General features: G+C 43.0%; 1 protein-coding gene across 2 annotated transcripts in view; it reads left to right on the forward strand.

The window, feature by feature from the left end:
- The first annotated feature begins 10,839 nt into the window (after positions 1 to 10,839).
- Positions 10,840 to 24,934, forward strand: part of ISM1 (isthmin 1) — a 50,733-nt gene continuing 36,638 nt past the window's right edge. For both annotated transcript variants that reach the window (XM_050952168.1, XM_050952169.1), the window contains exon 1: positions 10,840 to 10,962. In XM_050952168.1, the coding sequence (XP_050808125.1) occupies positions 10,840 to 10,962 (123 nt within the window). The remainder of the gene's footprint in view (positions 10,963 to 24,934) is intronic.

Genomic DNA, 24,934 nt, shown 5'->3' on the forward strand with positions numbered 1-24,934 from the left:
GTCTGTATTGCGAGGCTGAATACACAGTCCCACGTTGCCTCCCCAATGCCCCAGCTGTCCCATGGCAAATTCCACAATGCAGTTCCACATTGTCAATATAAAATCTGTAGTATATTGAAACTGAAAATGTGGGAGTGTATAAACAGAGTTTAGTATAAAAAAATAAATAACACAGGGGATACTGTACTGGATTGTGATCTTGATTTCCAAACTATAGAATGTATACATAAAAATTCCAGTGAATTTCCAGTCTGTCTCATCAGATACTGCACAGAATCCAGGGACCTTGCCACTGTATTTAGGCCCAACTTGCGGCTGCATATATGGGGGCTTAGATATAAGAAAAGCAGGAAAATGGATGCCACAAGTTAACAAATTATTTGAAAAAGATGCTGATTGTTATTCAAGAAAACCATGCATCGTAACAAGTTTTGTTGCCTTCGAGGAGGAGATTATTTTGTAAAGAAGAATCTTGGTTGTGCATTTATAGCTTGCAGCTAAGAGGTCCCAGTTAGCAGTTAATCAGCCATTCTGTCTCCTGTCCCTGGTTTGGGGGGAGAAGAGGGAAGGAGGTGGGAAACAAACAGGCAATAAATTCCAAAGGCAGGTATTCTGTGATAAGAGGTGATGATGAGTTGAAAAGCAAAAAGGCTGTGGGAAAACAATAGAACAGGCAGGGAAAACTTTAGCCATCTATCTCAACCCAATCTTGCTCAATGCTTACCAGAGCAGAGGTCACCACCATCCATAGCCCATGAGACTCCTGATGTATTCTTTTCATTCACCAATAATCTACAAAGAGATTTAGGGTGAAATCCTGTCCCCACTGAAGTCAATAGGAGCTTTGTCAACAATTTCAGTGGAGCCAGGATTTCACCCCTGAGAGTTTTAAAGCAACCTTGAGCTCCAAGACAAACAACTGTCTTGGGAGCATGAGAGAAATACAGGTGAGTTGAGAGAGTGGGGCCTAGAGAACCTATGTTCATTTGAGGATCTACTAGCCTGGAGGAAAATTCAGACTGGAACAGCCAGCCATGAGAAACTGAATCAAACAATGGAAGCCTGGAAACCAGAGTAGAGGTTTAAACTGGAAGATAAGACACCAACATCAACTAAACACTGGACCGGCCAGGGGAAAGCAAGGGACTGACACAAATGGCTGGGGAGCTGATTTGGTAAAGTGGTGGTATTCCCAGTAATTCTAAGAAAGAAAGAAACACACACACACATACACACACAATTACATTACATTTCATTTAACATTAATTTTTCACCACCTTCCACAGTTCCTATCAGCCCTCTTGTCAGGCAATCACACTGGCTCCCTGTTCTGAGAATAAGGCTTAAATTATTCTAGGTTCTAGTACAGTAGACTCTGCATACACTTATCAACAGAGCTTCAAGACCATCACAACAGATATTAAACTGATAAGAACAGGTATAACTTAGATAAAAAAAATTTTCCCCCAAGGTCCCAGAGACACAGACAAGGTTTTCATCCCGAAGCCAAAAGACCAAAATCATCAAGACACTTGATCATGGCCTTGCATACGCCAAAAGACTACTCACACTTGATCTTAGCTCACAGAGATGAGAAGACCATCACAACATGCAGTTAAGTGGCCTATATGCCAGTCCAAAACAAGGCTCTTTTATATTAAGAGATACCAGCGGACTTTCCATAAATTTCTCACTTAGAAAATACTTGTTACACACTGGAACACCCCAAGTGATTCTCACAAATGCTGTATAAAAGAACTGTAGCTGCAACGTATTTATAAAGAGAAAAGATTAAGATTGAAACTTCATACATTTTAGATTGTGAGCTCTTTCTGTTCTGTGAGTACATAGCTCCTAGCACGATGGGGTCCTAGCCCATGGTTGGGGCTCTTAGGCACTATGGGCATACAAATAATAAATAAATAAATGAGTTGCCACTTAATACATGCAGGATGCATAAAAACATTTAATACAAATAGATTAAAATTCAGTTAGAAAAATTAACTGCACCTTATGAATGTTATTGCAACAGTATCATTGCACTCTGGGGGGTATGAATCAACGTTCACGTTGCACTCCTTGTCAGTACGTGGCCTGGGCCGGGAAGCTAATGATCCAACCAAATTTGGTGATGAATCCTGGTCACGTGTCACCTGAGGCATGTTGCACATATGCTAAGAAGAAGAAGATTAAACATTTATTTAAAAAAAAAACAACATAAAAGAGAAGACTGCATTGTACTTTGATTACAACAGGCCGGCTTCTGTGTGTCACACTTGTTACTGTAAAATAACTGGTTACTATATTGTCAAAATGACATTATTGAATGAGCAACCAAAGATTATATGATAGCAGTGTCCTAGGATGGAATCCCGTTGGTCACTAAAAATGGTCACCTTATAGCCAAGAGTTGTGATGGCAAAAAGAAACCTGGTGCTTGCCCAGGTACAGCAGTTTCATTTTCACCTGTGCTGTCTACGTCCCCATGAGAAACTCTGTTATTTTTGTACTGACATTCACAACACAGTGTAGAATCAGAACCCCTTATCAGGCCTTCAGCAAAATCCACTTTTCAGAGTGGTTGAAATTTTCCCGTGGAAGAACAGAAAAAAGAGCAGTATCAACAATAGTCCTGCTGTATATTATCCCATCCATTATTGTATTTGTAAACCTGCCCTTTGGTAGTAATTTGCACTTGTTGCCACTACTCCGCTGTCCAAAGCTCCCCTGGGCCAGGATCGCCAATGGAACAATGCCAGTTTACACCAGATGAGAATCTGGCCCAGAAGGAACCAAATTCTGATCACATTGACACCGTAAATCCACAAACTGAACAGGAGTACTTGTGGCACCTTAGAGACTAACAAATGTATTTGAGTATAAGCTTTTCTGGGTTACAGCCCACTTCTTCAGATGTACAGAATGGAACATATAATAAGGAGATATATATACATACAGAACATGAAAAGGTGGAAGTAGCCATACCAACTCTAAGAGGCCAATTAATTAAGATGAGCTATTATCAGCAGGAGAAAAAAAACCTTCGTAGTGATAATCAAGAGGGCCCATTTCAGACAGTTGACAAGAGGTATGAGGATACTTAATATGGGGGAATAGATTCAATCTGTGTAATGACTCAGCCATTCCCAGTCTCTATTCAAGCCTAAATTAATAGTATCTAATTTGCATATTAATTCAAGTTCAGCAGTTTCTCATTGGAGTCTGTTTTTGAAGCTTTTCTGTTGCAAAATTGCCACCTTTAAGTCTGTTACTGAGTGACCAGACAGTTTAATGTGTTCTCCTACTGGTTTTTAAATGTTATGATTCCCGATGTCATTTGTGTCCATTTATTCTTTTGCGTAGAGACTGTCCAGTTTGGCCAATGTTCATGGCAGAGGGGCATTGCTGGCACACGATGGCATATATCACATTGGTAGATGTGCAGGTGAACGAGCCCCAGATGGCGTGGCTGATGTGATTAGGTCCTATGATGGTGTCACTTGAATAGATATGTGGACAGAGTTGGCATTGGGCTGTGTTGCAAGGATAGGTTCCTGAGTTAGTGTTTTTGTTGTGTGGTGTGCGGTTGCTGGTGAGTATTTGCCTCACGTTGGAGGACTGCCTGTAAGCGAGGACTGGTCTGTCTCCCAAGCAGGGGTGGCTCTAAACATTTTGCCGCCCCAAGCACGGCATGCAGGTTGCCTTCGACGGCTTACCTGCGGAGGGTCCGCCGAAGCCGCGGGACCAGCGGACCCTCCGCAGGCACGCCTGTGGGAGGTCTGCCGAAGCCGCGAGACCAGCAAGCCACCGAAGGCAGCCTGCCTGACGCCCTCGCGGCAACCGGCAGAGAGCCCCAAGTGGCTTGCCGCCCCAAGCACGCGCTTGGCGTGCTGGTGCCTGGAGACGCCCCTGCTCCCAAGGTCTATGAGGGTGAAGGATCATCTTTCAGGATAGGTTGTAGATCTTTGATGATGCACTGGAGAGGTTTTAGTAGGGGGCTGAAGGTGACGGCTAGTGGCGTTCTGTTATTTTCTTTTTTGGGCCTGTCTTGTAGTAGGTGACCTCTGAGTACTCTTCTGGCTCTGTCAATGTTTTTTCACGTCAGCAGGTAGGTATTGTAATTTTAAGAATGCTTGATAGAGATCTTATGGGTGTCTGTCTCTGTCTGAGGGATTGGAGCAAATGAGGTTGTATCTTAGAGCTTGGCTGTAGACAATGGAACATGTGGTGTGTTCTGGATGGAAGCTGGAGGCATGTGGGTTAAGTATTGCAGTCAGTAGGTTTCTGGTATAGGGTGGTGTTTATGTGACCATTGCTTATTAGCACAGTAGTGTCCAGGAAATGGACAGCTTGTGTGGATTGGTCTAGGCTGAGGTTGATGATGAGATGGAAATTGTTGAAATCATGGTGGAATTCCTCAAGGGCTTCTTTTCCATGGGTCCAGATGATGAAGATGTCATCAATGTAGCGCAAGTAGAGTAGGGGTGTTAGGGGACAAGAGCGTTGTTCTAAGTCAGCCATAAAATCCAGAGTATCTCCATGCAAGGACTCTAGCAGCTCAGGATCTTTATTTGTGTTAACAACTCTTTTATCACCTCAAGCATCAATAGTTTGCAGTCTGATGAAGAACAAGTGATAGACGCTGCTTCCTAAAGTCAGCTATGATTAGTCATATAAGTACACTTGAAGAAGGGAACTCAGTCATTGTGGTGATCATTATAGCTTCCATGCCCTGAAGTGAAGAGGCTTTGAATGCCTTTTCTTGTGGTGACAGGAGACAACTTGGAGAAGAGAACTAGGTCAAGAGAAGAAACATATCTGAAATGAGTTCCTGGACTGCAGACTCTTAGGGGGAGGAACTATGTCTTCACATATGTCTATACAATACCTAGCACAATGGGGCCCTAATACTGATGCTCTGTAATAGAAATGTTAATGAATTTTGATACTAAGAGGATTTTGTTCCCCAGAAGGCTCCCTGCCAGATAAAGAACAGGCACGTACTAGGTGTTTGCAGTGGAGGTCCCTCGCAGAGGAAAGTTGGGGATAACTGATGCAGTTTCCTGCATTTTAAAAGTGTGGTATTACCCTGAAAAGTTACTCTGTGAAAATGACAGTTTGGTTTCATATGCACTGATTTCCATCTCACATTTGCTCAGTTTGAAAGTGAAAAGATGTTTTTTTTTTCAAATTGCCAGCCTTGCAAACTGCCTTGAGATTGAGCATCAAGATGGGCTCCTGCATTTCATGTCACCAGCAGTAGAGGTTATAAAAGCCAAGTCAGCCATCCTCAAGTGAAACCTCCCAGTCTCCAGATCATGCCTTCAGCAATACCTCTGCAAACTCATTCAGTGAGGTTAACTGAGGGCATAATCTGAAGACAATAGGGTTGTTCTGTGTGCCTGTCTCTTTTGAGTTTTCATTTCTCAACTCACTATGGAGTTCCAAGAGAGCAGAGGGGTAAGGAGCCATTTTACTGCTCTAGGAGCTGTCTGTGCCTGTTTTTATCCTTGGAGAGGAAACTGAAGTTTTCAAGGTGAGAGGAGCAGCGGTCTTCAGTCCCCTCTTCCCTCAGAGCCTGGCAAGGACAGGAAAGAGGGGACTCCTTACTCTCAGGGAGCTAGCAAAGAGACATATCACCAACTAGAACAGTCTGTTAGGAGTCTCTTGACTTGGGAAACCTGAGTTGCTTCTACTTTACCTACTGGACAGAAGTGAGAGGCAGTGTGTCCCAGGGGACAGAGCACTGGACCAGGACTCAGGTGACCTAGGTTTTACCGCCAGCTCTGCCAGTGGTTTGCTGAGTGATTTTGGGTACGTCCCTTCACCTCTCTGTGCCTCAGCTTTTACAGATAAGGCTAACAATACTAACCTCCTTTGTAAAGCACTTTGAGGTCTACTGATGAAAAGCACTGCATAAAAGCTAGGTATCTCTATTATTAAGGCTGGGAGTCCCCAAAAACCCAAGGGTAGACAACAGCTCCTCCTGCAGTCCTCAGCTGGAAATCCCCCTTCATGGTGAGTCCTCACTTCACTACCCAGTGAGGAAATGACAGGTGGTGGAGCAAGTCTGCCTCGTGCCAGAGGAAGAGTTCTCCCTTGGCTTTTAGCAAAACTCCTTTACTTTAACCCCACGCTATGACCCTCAATCCACTGGATGTACCAATAAAGTCATGTTTGCTACTTAAAAATGTTTACGATTCATCTATACGAGCCACGCAACTGACACAGGGCAGAATTGCTCTTTTTATACTGCATTTTGTTGTGCATTTTTCCATGTCTCTGCAGTCATCCATGCAGAGTTGTTGGCACCATGGGGGTACAAGTGATGTTTCCAGATTTTTAAAACAACGTGGATCCTTGCTTTTTCCAGTCACAAGAGAATCCAGTTCCTTGCTGCCATCCACTCACAGTATTGTTGCTCTGTCCTTTATCATCTTTGCACAACAGCTTGACACATAGAAGTTAATGCCCCATCAGGAAACACACTAGTACGGACTCAGTTCATCTGGATTAAAGATGCCTTTCTATTTGTTCATAGTCTTTCATAAGATCAGAGAGGATGTACATTACCCAGAGCGTAGCAGCAAACCCATGTTTGTTTTTGTCACTATCCCGTCCTCGGACTGTTTTGCATTATGATCTTTCCATCTCTCCAGCCACTGATTTGTAACATTCATATCTAAAAACACATCCCTCACATGCCAAGTTTCCAGCTTCCCCCAACAACATGGATTCACTGACAGGAACTTGAGGGTGGCAGGCCTTGGTAAACCAGTAGCGCAAGTTTCTTTGACCTTTTCCACCTTTCCAGCATGACAACTTTCATGGTCCGGGTTGTAATTATTCTGCCACTTTTCAAGAATCTTGTCTTTGTTTAAATTATTGAACTCTGATATACCAGCAGCTTCAACAGTTACCATCTGTGTTTTTTATTATATAACTTTAAATCAACTCCACTCTCTCAGCTTAGTATTTTGCAAATCCAAAGGCCACTGAACTGATGTTTGCCTTGTTACCACCACACTTTTACATTTCACTGACACTCTCCAACTCACTCATGCACTTGCCCAGAGACTGAGTACAGGTGGAGGCAGCAAATAAGCCAGTTAGGTATGTAGTTAGCCTAATTATGCATGAGTGATGGCACTTATGTAGAGTAGGAACACGTAGTGAGAGCAAACAGAGGGAATGGGTGATTACTATTCATGTCGGCATTTAAGAAAGCAGCACAGTCCACTGTGCTTATCTGGGGCTTATGGCATCTGACACCAAGGCAAATACAGTATTTTGAAAAAATGTTAATCAAATATTTTCTTGGAGAAATTCTTTTGAGAAAGGGGCCTGATTCTGTTTGCGTACACTGATTTTATACCTTAACACACCACTGACTTCCAGAATCATACTAGTGTTCTTGAGAAGAGAACTTGGCCAAAAATGTTTAATTTAAAACATATCACTGGTTACGCTTCTTGGTATTTATTTTTTTTTAATGTCCAAAATGTGTTTGGAAAAATAGCTACTTTTCATAGTTCTTTTTAATATAATGTGCTAGTTCTATACACTATTATAATATCAATGCAGTATTTCCAAGTATGACTGTGTTACATGTAAATATGTCATGAATACATATGAACACAAGAAAGCATGTTAATGTTATATGTGACTTCCCAAGTGGTCTCCAAATAAAGGCAAATTACAGAGCGACTATATTCATTCTGATCAGTGCACAGATATGCAGATCACATGTGCTGCAGTACTGAGACACAATGAGATGTATTAGTGGATAAAAATCCTTAAAAACTGAACTTCTCAGAGTTTGTGGCTTTTAGTCACAGTCTCCTTGTTACCTTAATACAGTTATTTCAGGTCTAGCATTATTTTATAATGATTCTAATAAGAAAAAAATTCTCAGTGGAAGGATATGAGACACTCTTCTGAATCATTCTTTAATCTGTTCATTTACACAGATCTACAAAAACCACCAGATGTCCCAGCAGTTCATCTCATGCCAGTTTTTCATAGGTACGTGTCCTTTGGGCTGGCTGAGGACTTGGTGTATGACTGATGGGGAGAGCGGATTCAGAGTGGTGTAAAGCAGCCTAATGGTCTAAAAAAACCAGTCCATTCACTTCAGTGGAGTCACACTCAGTTTACAAGAGGTGATCAGTTTCCTACCATGAGTCTGCAGATTACTGACAAGGGGCCTGACATTGCTTGCTTTTCTCACTTGAACCAGTCTGCTGAGGTTAATGGGACAAATCACATAAGGTAAAAAGGATTCGGCCCTTAGCCCATAAAGACCCTTCTGATAAAATCAATCAGACTGTAAACCAGTTTTGGTGCAGGGAACTTTTCCTTGCCTTTCATACCAATAATGCAGTGTAAAGAAATTCAGTCTCTTGGCCATTGTAAGATTTATTTATTTTTATTTTGTCACCAATGCTTAGAAATACTGATCACTGATATGGCCCACACCTGAACAATATTCTTACATAGGCTTTTTGAACTGCAGAGGAACAATGTCAGAGTCCAACACTTCCATTTTGTTTGGTAACTTTATAACTTCAAAACAAACAACTCACATATTGGACCAGATCTTCACCTTGTGAAATCAGCCTGCATTGATTGACGCCAGCTGAGGACACAGCCCTTATTTTTTTGAAAAAGGAAAACTAGTTTTAACCCTAGGGACACATTTCCCATTTTTCCAGGCTAATTATACATTCTTGAGAGCAAAGCAAGGAGTGAGGAATATAAAGGGTTTGCACTCTCTGTTCCCCTATACTTTGCATAGTTATTTGCACCAGTCCAAAGTGCATATACAATGCCTCCATTCTGTTTTGGTGGAGTTTTATGCCCACTTTGCTCTGGTATAAATGCCTATGCAAGGTGCAGGGAAGAGAGAGAATTGTGCCCACTGCCTCCTTTCCTAGAGCAGAGAAGTAAGAGCGCTGGCTGCAGACGAGGTGAGGCGAGGAAAGGCAAGGCAAGGCTGCACAGGGAATCAATGAGGAGCAGCCAGCAGAGCCACAGGCAGTGGAGAAAAGAGATCAGGCTGCAACAGGAGGCTTAAGAAGGGGAAGATGGGAGGGGGAAAGGGGACAGCGGAGAGAGAGAGAGCGAGCGAGAGCGCAGTATAAAAGCATCACTCACAGAGCTCACTCCTCTCTAAGGAGAAAGAGGGGGAGAGAAAGCTGGACTGGAAGAAGAGGAGGGCCAGCCACTTGCAATCACACACACACACTCGGTGGCAGGAGAGAGTGAGAGGAGCTGGCCTAGGGTCATTGCAGGAGAGAGACAGAGAGATGGAGCCAGGTATCCAGAGCGCAAGCAGAGCAGATCGCTAAAGCTCTGCAGTCCAGTCCCCCTGCTGCTGCTGCCGCACTGGGAGTTTAGCTCCGAGGAGAAGGAGGGGACAGGCACCAGTCTACCCCGGATTAGCCCAGCAGGGGAGGAATCCGCAGCGCCCGCCTGCCCGCCGCTCGGCAGCGGGATGAAAGGGCAGCAGCAGCCCGCAGCAGCATGAGGGCAAAGGGAAGTTGCCGCCGCCCTGCCGAGATGAGTGTCCCCGAGGCTGCAGCCCGCAGCACCGGCAGGAAGAGGAGGAGGAGGAGCGGGGCTCCAGCACCTCAAGCTCAGAGCTAAACTCAGCCCCGGGGCGAGCGCTGGGCGCAGAAGGGAGTCACCCCTCTCCGGGGCAGGAAGGGAGCCATCCGCCCTGGGATCCGGCTGTCAGAGGGCTCGGGGGATAAAGCCGTGCCTAACGGCAGCCTTATAGGGGGTCGGTAGGGCACTGCCTGGGAAGGGGGCGCAGCCCGTGCAGTGTCAGGGGAAGAGCCAGAGATCGCGCAGCGGGTTCGGGGGCGCCCGGCCCGTGCACTGTAAGGGGAACTGGGGGCGCAGCAGTGCAGTGTAAGGGGGACTGGAGGACTAGGGCAGCCTGTGCAGTGTGAGGGGGGTGCTCAGCCCGTGCAGTGTTAAGGGAACGGGGGGGGGGCAGGGGCGCCCAGCCCGTGCAATGTAAAGGGAACTGGGGGCGCAGCAGTGCAGTGTCGGGGGGGGGTAGGGGCCCCCAGCCCGTGCAGTGTCGGGGGGGGGTAGGGGCCCCCAGCCCGTGCAGTGTCGGGGGGGGGTAGGGGCCCCCAGCCCGTGCAGTGTCAGAGGGGTACGAGAGAGCTAGGACAGCCCGTGCACTGTGAGAGGGGGCGCCCAGCCCGTGCAGTGAAGTGAGGCTGGGGGGCTAGGGCAGCTCGTGCAGTGTGAAGGGGGGCTAGGGAGAACCAAGTCCCGCACCGTGGTGGGGGAGGACCGCGCAGCTGGCGGAAGCCAGCGGCCTCCCCTCCGCTCAGCCTGCAGCAATAGCCCGCGGTGTCCCGGCACCGGCCCCGCCATGTGAGGGAGCCCAGCGGCCGCTCCCTGTTCGCCTCCCCCTGGATGCGGAGCGCGGCCCGGGCCCCCGCAGCTCCCACCGGCTGCAGGCTGCCCCGCGCGCCTGGCTCCCCAGCCCCCCGCCCCGGAGACCCCCTGGCGAGCCCATGCGGACTCCGGAGCGCGGGGCTGCCCGCCGAGCCCCCTGCAGCAGGCCCGGGCCCCGCTACCTGCTGCCCCGCGCAGCAGCCGGGCAGCGGCGCGCTCCTCTCCGCCGCCTGCTGCTGCCCCGGGGCCTCCCGTCCCGGCGTGGCTCCAGCGTGGCCTGGCGGCGCCTCCACCACCCCTGCCCGGCCCGACGGCGGGGCGGCTGCTCCTGCCGGGGCTGCTCCGGCGGCGGCGGCTCCTCCTCCTCCCCGGCTGCTGCCGCCGCTCCTGCGGGGCCCTAAAGCCGCCCGCTTCAAGAGGATGGTGCGGCTGGCGGCGGAGCTGCTGCTGTTACTGGGGCTCCTGCTGCTCACCTTGCACATCACCGTGCTGCGGGCCAAGCCCGATCCCCCGCCGGCCAACAGCACCCAGGGCCAGCCGCAGGTGAGTCCCGCCCGCGGGGAGGGGAGAGAGGCAGGGGCGTTTCCAGCCGTGTTTGCAGCGCTGCCATGTGGCTCCGGCCCGGGGAAAGGGGGTGGAGGGGGGGGGGAGCCTGCTTGATGCGTTTGGGGGCGGGGCGCCGCCCCTCAGCAAAACTAAAGGCGTGGGTGGGCTGCCCCATTGCCTGCCGCCCTCCTGAAGCCGGATCGGAGGCAGCCCTCGGAAAGTGCCCCCATGGGTGGCACGAACGTGGGGCTGCACGATGTCCATGTGACAGGTGCCGGGGCTGGGACCTGGCTTGACACACGCGTGCTGCTGCTGTTCACGTGCAGTAATGCCCCTAGGAATGGGGCGGGGAGAGAGGGAAGCTTGAATCGCCTCCTTCCTGGTTACCCCCACGCCGTATAAATGCTCCTGCCCTCGGGGGCTTGTCACGTCTCCAGCCTTACAACGTAGACGGATTGTTTGAATTCGTGCGAAGTGGCAACCAGAGCCTCGTGTTTGCGCTGCGAAGGTGCGAGTTCAGGGGGCCTGCACGAGACTAAATGAGATGTAGAGGTGTTGTGAAGCCACCGGGGCTGAAATCTCTGCAACTCCATGCCCCCGTCTTCCCTACCCCATCTTTTCTCCTCCTCCTTCCCAGCCCTCTCCCTCCTGCTTGTCACAGCCATTCTATCCCGACTTGGCGACTTGTCTAGCCATTCCCACACCCACTTTTATCAAACTAGTGTTTTAAACTGCTAGTTGCATTCATATTGCCCTGGGGTGGGGAGAAGTAGATAGGCGTAGCTCCCAATTTTTCTCATATGATTTGGTAAAGTTGCAAGTATTTCAGAAACTTCTGGAGAGACTTGCTGTATTTTTGCTGACTTATTAATGTCATTTTCATGTAAATGATGAAAGCAGACCTCTCCATGTGCCAAGGCTCAAAGGTGGGATGTGAGGTGTGGAAAAGACCCCAGTGAAAAACACCAAAAATAATTCAATTTCACCCTTCAGTGTAAATAACACTCTCTCTAACCCAAGCTTCATGATTCTTTGCTGCTGACAGAAATAATTTTCATTTCAACAATCAAAGGACAAAATGTGTGTAACACTAGTAATTTGGGACCAAAATGAGTGGTGCCCCTGGAAATGATCTCAGTGAATTTTAGAGCACTGTTTCTTGGGCTTTCCTGTTCTTCTGTTGCCAGCTATTTACAATGACTTGAGACCAATAGTGGAAGATGTAAGATCAAATTGAATACATCTTAAATCTCTAATAAAGTGGGTTTTTATACTGATTGGTTAATTTTTTTTCTGTCTAAATGCAGGTATAGAAAAAATAAAATCATACATTGTGCAAAGAACTGAGAAATATATAATTAATAATAGTAAATTTAAGTATAATTACATTAAAATCACTTCTTTCTTCTTCCTAGTTAATAGAGGACAGGGCTTCCTATTCAGCACTCCTTATTCCCCTTGGATACTTATTCTGCAATGCTCGATATGAAATCACTAGCTTCAGCGGGTCTCTGCAAACGTAGCAGTCCACCCATGCATTCTACATTGCAGGATCAGGCTGTTGCTCAGACCATTTCTTGTTGAACTAAATGGAAGTCAGAATTGAGCAAAGTGCCTTAATAAGGTCCATGGTTGAATTCTGTCTTATACACTGAAATTTTATCAGTACACTGACATTCCAGTTTTTTAATATCTTTAAGATTTCTAGTAATAATATTTTGTAAATGATGCTTGCTTTCCACATGAGTTCATGAAGTACCTTAAAATTATATTTTGTGGAAAAGTAAATTTGGAGAGGTTTTTTTATGAGGTGTTTTCTATCATTAGAATTACCCTGTATTTGCCTTTCCTGACAGGCTAATGAGGAAAACATCTGGGCAAATGGAAACATTAGGTGATACCATTTCTCAAAGGAGTTCTTTTTAAAGTACTACATAGGGATAAGGGTGAAAGAAAGGAAAAGTCATCCTCTTCAGAAAATTTTAGTAAACTAGTATCTATTTAGTTGACCAGCTGCTGTTAAAATCTGTTGACTTCCAAGAAGTCCCTATATCCTGTTTTAGAAAATTATCTGTTTATAAAAGAAGTCTTTGCCTTTAAGCACATGATGGGTTTAGCAGTTCAGTATTTTTCATAATGTTTTCCCATTTGTAGCATAAAATGTTTTGTGTACTTCCCAACTGAATTGATTTTGCAGTTATGTATTTGGGAGAGCATCTCTGTAACAGACATTAAGGGCAGAGAGTATATCAAACCATGGTGAATATTTGAACAGATGGAAATTTATCAGTCTGTTGCTTTCATAACTTGCAGGGATTCATCCTCTAGCCAAAAAATATTGTAATCTGCTCTAAAAAAATTGCATTTCAGAATGTTACTGGGCAGATGTTTTCATACAGGGTATTTTTATTTTTTAAAAGTTTGCTCTGGTAACAATTATTTTGTGCTGTTAAAGCACAAGATGTATGCTGCTCCCTTCCTGAATTCCTATGTGAAAAGTGAATGTAGAAAGTAGAGAACCATAACAGATAGATCCGTTGTTACAAATAACAGGTAGTAAATCAGGTTGCTGTTAGTTTATAATTTTTTTTTCAACTGGTTGATAAAATCCATACATATGTAACAGCGGTCAGCTTGATTATATGCACAGTTGTTTAGTTTGCTCAATATATACAGTTATTCAGGTTGTTGTTCTGTGATCCTGTATAGTCAGGGGTTATGGAAAGGTGTCCTGAAATCATTCAGTGTTTACTCTTTTTCTTCTCTTATTGATTTTTGGTATTCTGTCTTTGCTGCTCTGCTAGTGCTGTGAAGAGAAAATAAAAGCTACTTATGTAGTGGAATATATGATTAGATAAATTCTTCTTTTGATAAAATCTGTTGTATGCACAAACAACTTGTCATACCAAGAAGGAACTTTCTGTGCCACAACCATTTTGAAATGTAACTGAGTAGGAAAAGTTGCATCAAAACCTGCAGGTATACCAAAATTTTTAACACTTTAAACTCTGACCTGAATCGTTGGTATCACTAAGAGGGCAAATTAAAATGATATTTTCTACTTTATGACTAATATCTAATATAGACTATGACACTTTGGAATGTCAGTAGAACGATTTGAGTGAGTCAGGTGAGCATAAATTTGGCTCTATATGTGTGAATGGGAATTCAAGACGAAAGGGAAATGATTCAGTACATTCTTAAGTGCCTTTCCTACATAAGCAGCAAAGAATCCATATATATACTGCCCCTGGAAATTTCCACCACATGCATCTGAAGAAGTGGGTATTCACCCACGAAAGCTCATGCTCCAAAACGTCTGTTAGTCTATAAGGTGCCACAGGATTCTTTGCTGCTTTTACAGATCCAGACTAACACGGCTACCCCTCTGATACTTTCCTACATAAGGATGCCTTCTGGATCAGGCCTTATGGACTTCAAGTGTGGCTACAGATTTACAGACTATAAATAAAGGTATTTTATATTTATATGTAAAGGCCTTTAATTCAGTCTCTTTGGGAGAATCCATTCCTTCCCTTACTCCTTGCTCTTTCAAATAACAGAAGAGATTCCAGCATTTTAGAAGTGAGGTTTTATGTCTGACTTCTTTTTGCCCTCCAATTAACTCTCATCATCAGATTGGTAGATGAAAGAATTTCAGATAAAACTCTCACCCTTAAACAATTTGCTTCTCCCTCCATTCTTCTTTTTACTCTTGCTGTTCTCCCTACATGTGTGTCCATTTCCCAGCCATCTGGTAGGTGTTGTGCCTCCACTGCTGACCACAATGTTCTGGTAGCAGCAGCACTGGAGAGAAAACACTGATTCAACCCTAGTCATATTACTTTGCTGCTCCTGCCAGGGTTGTGCTGTGTGTAGGAGCACAGGTGTTACTACTGCTGCAAAGAGAGACAATGGGCTTGACTCACCATTGTACTACTGTTGGTTTATATTAACTGGAGAAACACACCCAAGCCTTCTTGTGTTCAGGGATGCACTCTTTATGGATTTATATTGTGCTTTCACTAACACTTAAGTACAAATAGCTGATGAGTAGCTCTTGGAATTTTTCAAGCAAAGATAGTTTCATAACACCAGAGACAGATGGGTTATAAGTATTTTATTCTATTCTCCAGCACACATTTTGTTGCTGCTAAACTTAGGACCCGATCCAGCAAAACCTTACTTCAGAGGATAGTTCTTATTTATGCAAGTATCCCCGTTGAAGTAATCTGAGCACTGTTTTACAGGACTGGCTCCCTATTTGCTCATGAAGATTCTATAGCAAACTTGATGGAATAAGGTGGCATGTTCCAATACCAGTTTCCTTTCTTGTTTCCTGTGGCAGTCCTTTAACATACAATTTATCTTACAACACATTATTAGAATTGCTGTAATTATTAACAGGTGTGTCCATAACTATATCTGAAAGACTGAGCTTGATAAGTTTATGGAGGGGGTGGTATGATGAGACTGCCTATAATGGCATATAGCCAATTTGTGACTGCTAGCAGCACATAGCTCCAGTGGCCAGTAATGGAACACTAGATAGGGAGGACACTGAGTTACTGCAGAGAATTCTTTCCCAGATATCTGCCTGGTGGGTCTTACCCATATGTTCAGGGTCTAACTGATTGCCATATTTGGAGTTGGGAACGAATTTTTCCCTGGGTCAGATTGGCAGAGACCCTAGGGGAGTTTTCACCTTCCTTTGCAGCCTGGGGCACGGGTCACTTGCAGGTTTAAACTAGCGTAAATGGTGAATTCTCTGTGTTACTTAAAGTCTTTAAACCATGATCTGAGGACTTCTGAAAATCACCCTTAATCTCTGGCTGAGTTACTGGAGTGGGTGGGTGAGGTTCTGTGGCCTGCGATGTGCATGATGGTCCCTTCTGGTGTATGGGGCCATGCTCAATCAGGGCAAACTGAAAATTACGGGGTAGACGATTCCCAAAACTAGTGTCTTATTCTAACAATTAGATTCACCAAGCCAGCCACAAAACAGCTTCTACAACACCTTACTGGTTATCAAGATACTAAAGCACAGATCTCCTGGGCTTCCTCCCACATAGCCAAGTCAAATATGATGAGAATTACTTTTAGTCTTGTTCACCATACATAAAGTTCTGCCAGTCTCAAGAGATCAGACACATCACCCACCAGATCCATGAGTTTTTTCGTTCTTACCCAAATACATGCTTATAGCCGATTCTTATAAACTAAACTAAGATTTACCTAAAAAGAGAAGAGAGAGTATTGTAGTTAAAAGATTGTTATACATACAGCTATGGAGAAAGTTCCTAGGTCAGTTTCATAACAGAGATGGTAAGATTGCTAATTTGTAGAAAGTATTACCAGAATCAGTTCCATAGGTTATAGTCCAGTGGTTCTCAAACTTTTGTACTGGTGAGCCCTTTCACATAGTGCGACCCCTCCCCCTTATAAATTAAAAACACGTTTTATATATTTAACACCATTATAAATGCTGGAGGCAAAGTGGGGTTTGCAGTGGAGGTTGACAGCTCGTGACCCCTCATATAATAACCTAACAAACACTTGAGGGGTCCCGACCCCCAGTTTGAGAACTCCTGGCATAAGGGGTCGGCAGGGGAGGAGGAAGAGTTCTTAAAATGTTGATGTGTTCTCTGCTGTCTGTGGTAGGAAGTGTTTCAGTGCTTTATAATGTGTACGTAAGCGTGCAGCTTTGTTGTTTTTACTACTCTTTAGGAATATTTAATCAAAATGCAACAAGATATCCATTCGGATACACAGTAACATACCACAAAATTCTTCAGTTGCTCTATCAATCTAAACAGGATTGCTGTATATTTTTGGAGACTTTTAGGCTGAGGATTTGGACCCTAATTGAGGGTTTCTCAAACAGGGGTCGCCGCTTATGTAGGGAAAGCTCCTGGGGGTTTGGGCTGGTTTGTTTACCTGCCCCATCCGCAGGTCCAGCCGATCGCGGCTCCCACTGGCTTCGGATCACTGCTCTAGGCCAAGCTTCCCGCAGCCCCCATTGGCCTGGAGCCAGTGGGAGCTGCAATCGGCCGGCCCTGTGGACGGGGCAGGTAAACACACCGGCCTGGCCCACCAGGGGCTTTTTCCCTACACAAGCAGCGACCCCTGTTTGAGAAACCCTGCCCTAATTCCTATTAATTTTAAAGAGGATTCGGCATCGAAATCACATAGGCATCTTTGAAAATCTTTGTGTTAGATTTTTCCATTGATAGCTTTCAGACAGCCATTGGCCTGTTAAATAAAATGAGTGATAAGCAAGCACTCCTCATAAGTGATTTTAAGGCACTAAATTGTGATCTGCTCGATCAACTGTAGTATCTGAGTGCCTTCCAATAGTGCCTGAAGCAACATGACTGACTTCTGTCGTATGTGGTTCATTTCTCTCATCCTCTCTTCAGAGACTTGCAAGCAGAGTGTAAGTTTTTGTTTTGGTCAGGATGTTTAGTTTCTGTTTAAGGGTACATGCTGCTCTGTCTGTGTTCGAGAAGGCAGGTTGAGGGAATGTACCCTACACTTGGAGAAGGTGGTGAGGTTTGTGAGGGTCCTTAGTTTCTGTGCGAGTTTGATACACAGATTCTGACTGGCCCTCGGATTGTGTTTCCTGCCATCTGATAGTGTTCCATTGTGCTGGAAAAGTGGATTTGTTGACCCTGGTCTTCATCCTGGAGCTTTAGGTGATCTGTTAGATATGCCACCTTCAAGGTAAATACCAAGACCTTGAACTTGATTGGATACTCTTGGGGAAGTTAGTGTAGAGAGCGGGGACAGGTTTGACATGCTTGCCATAGCTTGTGGTGTTGAGGAGATGTGCTACAGTGCTCTGTATTAGCTGGAGTTTCCTAAGGGCTGATGTCATGATGCCTGGGTATATCACAATATTTTATTCCAGGTAAGGAAGGTGAATATAACCAAGGCTAGGATCAATGTCTGCCAGAATAGGACAATCTCCTAGTAACCCGTGGTGACAGGAAGTGTTGATTGTGAATGCTGCTTTGTAGAGAGTTTAGCATCAGCTAGGAATTGGGAGCACTCCTGAACTACAGGCAGAATTTACTAACTCTGGATGCGTATCATCAGCCAAAGGAGGCTGCACCATGCACATTTATTCCAAGTGTTTTCCTCTGCCCACCAACATAACCTTTGTCTTGTTCACATTCCGCCTCAGTCAGTTGTTGTTCATGAGCTGATCTCATCCAACCACTTGGCCATCTTGGTGGTCGTTGCATGGTCATATATGTGGTGAAAGATTAAGTAGAACTGCATTGTCTGCATAGTGCTGGTATTTCAGTCAATATCATCTTGCCAGTTGATTTACTGGCTGCATGTAGATGTTGAAATATAACCAGAGAAAGAACTGATCTTTTTTGGAACTCCACAAACAAGGGCTAAATCTTGCCATCTGTACTCAAGTTAGTGATCACTTATTCTCAGGAGCGAATGGGACTACTGGAAAGTACCTACCAGCACCAGTAAGGGTTCCAGAGCATAGCCCAAAGAATTTTGTGAGCCCATCTGAACTCTGAAAGATTGTTGTACAAGTACATCAACTATCTTTAAACTTTATTTTTAAAGTATTTAATGCCAGAACCTTGGACATCCATGTAGGATCAGACTATTTCTTTTTCTTGTTTATTACATTTAACACACTATGTAAGAATATTGAAGAATGATCACATAGGGCCTATGATTAACTAGAACTGTGGAGTGGTTTTTATACAAAGAAAAAGCATTTTACAGTAGTCCCTTGGAAAGTTTAGCTTCACTTGATGAAGCATACCTCAGTCATGCAAAGAGAAATAATGACTTGTCAATTCTTTCTTTAAGCAAAGAAATTTAGCTTTTTTAGCTTATAAAAATGGTAAGCAAGTGTAATATTCCTGGTGGTTTTCCAGAATAGTCTTGCCAGTGCAATTCATTTCTAAGTTTAAGAAATCGTGTAGTTCTGTTCTTGGGACAACTTTGAAGAGAGAGATGGCTTCCAATGGAGCAAATAAGGGCTTGTCTTATTACAGAATCTTCACCAGTTTAACTCAAATCAGTTTTTAAAAATGAATTTAGTTAAACCAGTGCAAACCCTTGTGTAGATGCTCTAAGTTTAAACCTGGCGTATGTGGATTTAAACTGCATCTGTATACAGGCATGCCTGGTGCCAGCTGACTCCATAGAAAACAGATTTAAACACCAAAAGTGAAATCCTGGCTCTACTGAATTAAATGAAAAGTTTTGTCATTGATTTCAGTGGGACAGGAGTTCATCTGAAGTTGCTCTGCTTTAACAAAATCATTTAAAAACCACGTCTTTAGTTAAACCAGTGCAACTTTGTGTGTAGACAAAATCAGCTGAGAGTGTGAGTATGCCATTGCATCAAATACCAACTTACTTCAAGCTAACCCAGAGACTGCCCATGAAGTGTCTCATTTGTATACTGATTTTTTTTTAATGAAAAACATGGGCTTTGAAGAAGCCATCACATTCACTTTCATTGAAGCTGTGACATCAGCAAGAATTTAAACAAGAGGTTCTAGAGATAGAAAGCTAATATTAAAATATTTTGCTCTTCGAAAGGCATTTCCCATTTGAAGATCTCAGACCTTTTTAAAAAAAAATATTAACTAAGCCTCATCTGATCCACGTACCTTATCTCCTAGAGATAGATTCGTTTACCAGTGGAAAGTATGTGTAGTGGGATACAGCAACTGTTTGTAGGACCATGCAACACCAACAGTTTAAAATGGGAAGTTATCAAAGAATACTATATCTAATTAAAGCTACAGAGGACAATGTGAGGTAGGCGGAATGTGATTTCTTGAGCTGGAATGTGTCCAGGACACTAAGATAAACACCCCACTCTTGTCAACCCTCCCTCCAGCTCTGCTCTTACCTGTATCCAGACATTTACCATGGGATACTCCATTATCATTGCTGGTCAGGCCTTTGGCTTTCCCTGTCATTAGAAGATCACACCTTCAGTTGTAGGGACTTCAGTTCCACTCTGAAGCACTGGTTCAGTAATTAAGAAATGGAAAAGATAATCCAAAACAGGAAGTGGTAGTACTTTTTTTTTTTTTTAAAGAAACAGACTTGAATCTTCTGAAACTAGTTTAAGAAAGACTTTTAAAGTGTTGTAGCATCAGGATTATCTGAATGAAGGAGAAGAGTCAACTTAGTTTACAGTCCTGTAGTCCAGTCAAAGCCCTGGTATGGCAGGCAGTGCCTGTTTCCATAGGGCCAGCCCTAAAGCCCAATGAAGTCATTGGAAGCTTACCTTCTAGGACTTGCCACAGCACAGCAGCATTCAAAAACAACAACAACAAAACAAAAGCTGGTGTTGGTCCTGCTTTGAGCAGGGGATTGGACTAGATGACCTCCTGAGGTCTCTTCCAATCCTAATATTCTATGATTCTAAGCCACAAAACAAAAACATGCTTTCTCTTTCCATTTCCTGGAGGCTACATCTACACTTGGAGCCAGGGATGTTATTCCCAGATGGTGTAGATTTACCGGCATTGGCTCTGCTTGATCTAGTGCGCTAAATGTAGTAGTGTACTCGAGCCAATGTGCTACAAGTTGCTAATGCCACGGTAGCACAGTCAGTGAAGAGCAGTGGCACGGGCTAGCCACTCCAAGTACATACCCACTCGGGGCAACTAGCCCATGCTACCACTCCCACTGCCCGTGCTACCGCAGTTATACTACTATTTTTAGCATGCTAGCTTGAATGGAGCCAGCGCAAGTATATCCATGCAAAGTAGGAATTACACCACTAGCTCCAACTGCCATCTCTCTCAAATATACCTTTCTTCATCTGAGCTAGTGGGGGAAGGGAAACTCACTACAATGTTTCTAGGCCATGTAAATATTGCTAGGTGACAAGTGGTGTGTGAAATGAGCGGTTGGGCTGAATCCAATTTCCCAGAGGGTAAATGTTCACAATACAGACCAAGCTCTCAGTTGGCACTAATTGCCACTGTCAACAAGGGTGACAATGAGAGGCCAAGGATTGGCTTTTCTGTATCAGTGCACTTTTGTGGTATTTTTTTTGGAGTAGTTCGTATTGCAAGTTCCTGTTCTGTGGATAAACAGTTGTCTTCATTATTCATGGCTGATAGTATAGTACCAGCCATGAGCACTCAATTGACTGTTGAAAAATTAAAAAAAAAAAAAAAAAAAACAGCTTCATCAGTGCACAAAGATCAATCTTTAAAAAAAAAAAATTATGGTAGGTCCCAATAATTTCAAAGCTAATCTAATATTTTGCATTTGCTACAGCATAATAGAGCATGTGCATTCTCAACCAAAAAAATGCATTTTTAAACTATTAACTATTAGGTTTTTAAAATGTTTCTTTTGAAAACTTAAGGGAAACAAAGCAAAAAATGTTACCTCATTTACAATTTTGGTTTACCATCTTCATGTTTCTGTTTTCTCTTTCATGTTCAGTTGTCTTCAGTCATTGTGTTTGATTTGATAAAGTAGGGCAACTATTGTACTTTTTTCCTCTGAATGTTGGTTGGTTGTCATTGTTTGTAATGTGGCCCCTGGGGACTCTGGAGACCAATCTTTTGTTTGTTCATTCTTCACCATTAATTTGTATGGTTTTTTTCATTGCCAATTTTGATTGGATAGTTTAATCGTATGGGGGATTTTTTTCCAAATTCAAATTTTGGTTTTGAAAGTTTTTACTAACAACTCAGTGGCAAATTAAAAAGAAAAATAAGTCTAACTCAAACTGAGTGAAATTCCTTTTTTTTTTTTTTTTTGTAATTTTAATTTTATTTTTAAACCAGCCCAGTACCCACCAAGTTAACTGAGGACTTATCACAGGGAATCAGCTCTTCCAATGACATCATGTGTCATGTTACACAGATGAAGGGCAATGTATAAATAGATTAGAAAAATAATGGCTAGCTACACAGTGACATTTTCTAACCTCTTTTTGAGGTGGGTACGCCTAGTTATTTTTCAGTAAGCAACCTCTTTCTTTCATGCAGGATCATAAACTTTGTTCTCAAGCTCCTTTAATTTGGTTTGCAAAAGTTAGCCATTCTACCTAAATAACATTATTTCAAGGTTTTATTAACTGGGCTTTTGCTCAGTCTCATGTTTGCTGTTCCTTCTTATCCTCTTGGACTTATCTATAGCAGTCAGCTATATCTACCATCCTTCTTCACTATTTCTGCTCAGCTTTTGGGTAGTCAGGATTTTACATGTTTGCCTCTTATCTACAAGTACCTGGTTGTCTACTCTGAATGTTGAGTAAACTTGATAAGTCTTGCTCATATGACTTAACTGCGATTGCAGTGTAGTTGTAGCCTTGTTGGTCCCAGGATATTAGAGAGACAAAGTGGGTGAGGTAATACCTTTTATTGGACCAACTTCTGTTGGTGAGAGAGACAAGCTTTCGAGACACACAGTGGTTCCTGAAGAAGAGCTCTGTGTGTCTCAAAAGCTTGTCTCTGACCAACAGAAGTTGATCCAATAAAAGAGATTATCCCACCCACCTTGTCTCTTTTCGCTGCTAATGTCATTCAGGATTCAGTCTTGACCTCATCATTGTTCTCTTTCTTCTTGGTGAATGGCAGATAGAGATGAACGACAGATCTGTTTAAGTATCGATACCTGCTATTCATTTTCAAATTATTTGGTGCCCAGAATATCACATGCTGGATGCACCAGGATTCTCTGATGACTAACGTGGCCCAAATGTAAGTCTTTCTATTGACCATGAACAGCATTATGTCCTTTCCCTGGATTCCACTTCACTGAATGAATGATGCAGCCTGCAGTAGCTGTATCGTTCATGGATCTGTCCATCCTTTTCAGTTGCAGTCTTTTTTGTTTCTTAATTACACAATTCATGGTCTCACCAATATCATTTCCTCATTATTTCTAAAATAGAATTTTTGAACTTTCTTTGCTCTTCTTTACCACCATTTTGGTTCATGCACCAATTTTCTGTTGCACTGGTTATTGTCAAACTCATTGCTTCCTTTGAAAAAAAAATTTTAAAATTGCTGTACCTCCTAGTTTTTTCTGTGTTCTGTACTGTCACATTACTTTACACTGACTGCCCATGAAAGTGAGAATCCAGGTTGAAGTTCTGCTGATGATCTTTATGATTGCAGAGACCTCCACTCTATTTTACATTAGGGAGCTGATTTCAGTGTACTTCCACGGTGGTTTCAACATGCATATCATGACCTGCTACTAGATAATCTACAGCTACCACTTGTGTATTCAAAACTCCAAGCTTTTCAACACCTTGCTCCATTTTGGAATTCTTTGACCACAGAGAAATCTGGTTAACCAGCCCAATTGCTATTTCAAATATAAACTTAAGTATTTAACTTTTGAACATAAACTTAAGTATTTTTAGTATTTAACATTTGAGCTTGTGTTGTAATTTTAAGCACTTGTACTAAATGTATAAATTTATCAATAAATTATAACAACTGGAAATTTGGTGTGAAAAATTCCAGAATGAAAACATTATTCAAAAGTCTGAAAACTTCCTGTGTTTTGTGTTCTACCATCATGAAATTTAAGTATGCAAATAACATGAGTATACAATTTTCAGCTATAGATTTAATAATGAATATGACATCTGACAGATTAATCTAGAAGCATGATGTTAGTATCTTGGCAGACTGCTGAGCAAATATATCTTGATGTAACAAGAACATAATGAAAATTGTGGTATGAATATATGTTTTATAATTTCTTGTGGGGAAAGAAAAGAGGAAAAATAAATTGACATTCAAACCAAAGACATTCAAAATTCTCTGGATAGTTAAATATGTTGTTTTTTATATTACAATTTCTCATTGTTTTCTTAGTTTGAAAAAAGTGATTCGAATACAACTAATGATAGAAAATAATTTTAGCATTTAAATGTTTCCTTTTATGCTTGTAAATTCTTTTGAGTGGTTAAAAGAAAAGATAAGTATGTTGTATGCATAATCTGAGGTATATTGAGAGATTTCAAGGGACTTTTGTATAGCACAAGTCTGTCCAAAATATTATTTAAAAAAAACAATTTGTTTCTTTGTGATCACATACTGAAAATTGAAATAGTGATAGTCAAACATTTGGAAGTTCCAGATTTTAGTGTTACGGGTTGGGTTGCAATCAGCTCCACCACTGTGCTTTACGTTAACAGATTTAATGGTGTCAAATTAAACTATTCCCTATTGCCTTGACTTTTTGTTGCATCCACCTGTTGTCGCCCTTTAGACACTTTAATAATAAGGGTGTGATCTTTTTTCAAAAGCTCAGAGTTGGCTGAAGCATTCTCCCTTTAAAGTCAATAAGAGTTTCATCATTGGCTTCTATGGGGGCAGAAATTAGGCTAGTTTTCACAGAATCACAGATCATTAGGGTTGGAAGGGACCTCAGGAGATCATCTAGTCCAACCCCTGCTCAAAGCAGGACCAATCCCCACTTCCCTAAATGGCCCCCTCAAGGATTGAACTCACAACCCTGGGTTTAGCAGGCTAATGCTCAAACCACTGAGCTATCCCTTCCTCATTTTAAGCCCTTTTGAAAATCCTACCCTAAATTCTTCAGAGCTTTTAGTTATCTATATATAGTGCCTAACAATGGGTCCCCAACATAGGCACTGCCACAATACAAATAAGAAAGTGATAATTTAAAGAGAGAAAATACGGAGTGCTTAAGCAAGCTGTAGAAGGAAATGTTAGTGTAGTGACAATTGTTGCCCTTTAATACAAATGTGTCCAAGGGAATATTGTGACAATAAGTCTTGAATGCAGAAAATGCCAGGCCTGAAGTCTAAGTCATTGGGAACATCACAAAGAAACTAGATGACTAACATTTCCATGAATTTTCCACTACTCTTTAGGCAGTTGTGAGAGCAGTGATCACTCATTTACCCATCACTAAGAGCAGAACAGTTCCAGCGTTGTTGTTGTTTTTATAAAACATTTGA

Source organism: Gopherus flavomarginatus, chromosome 4, assembly GCF_025201925.1.
Source record: "Gopherus flavomarginatus isolate rGopFla2 chromosome 4, rGopFla2.mat.asm, whole genome shotgun sequence".
NCBI lineage: Eukaryota > Metazoa > Chordata > Testudines > Testudinidae > Gopherus > Gopherus flavomarginatus.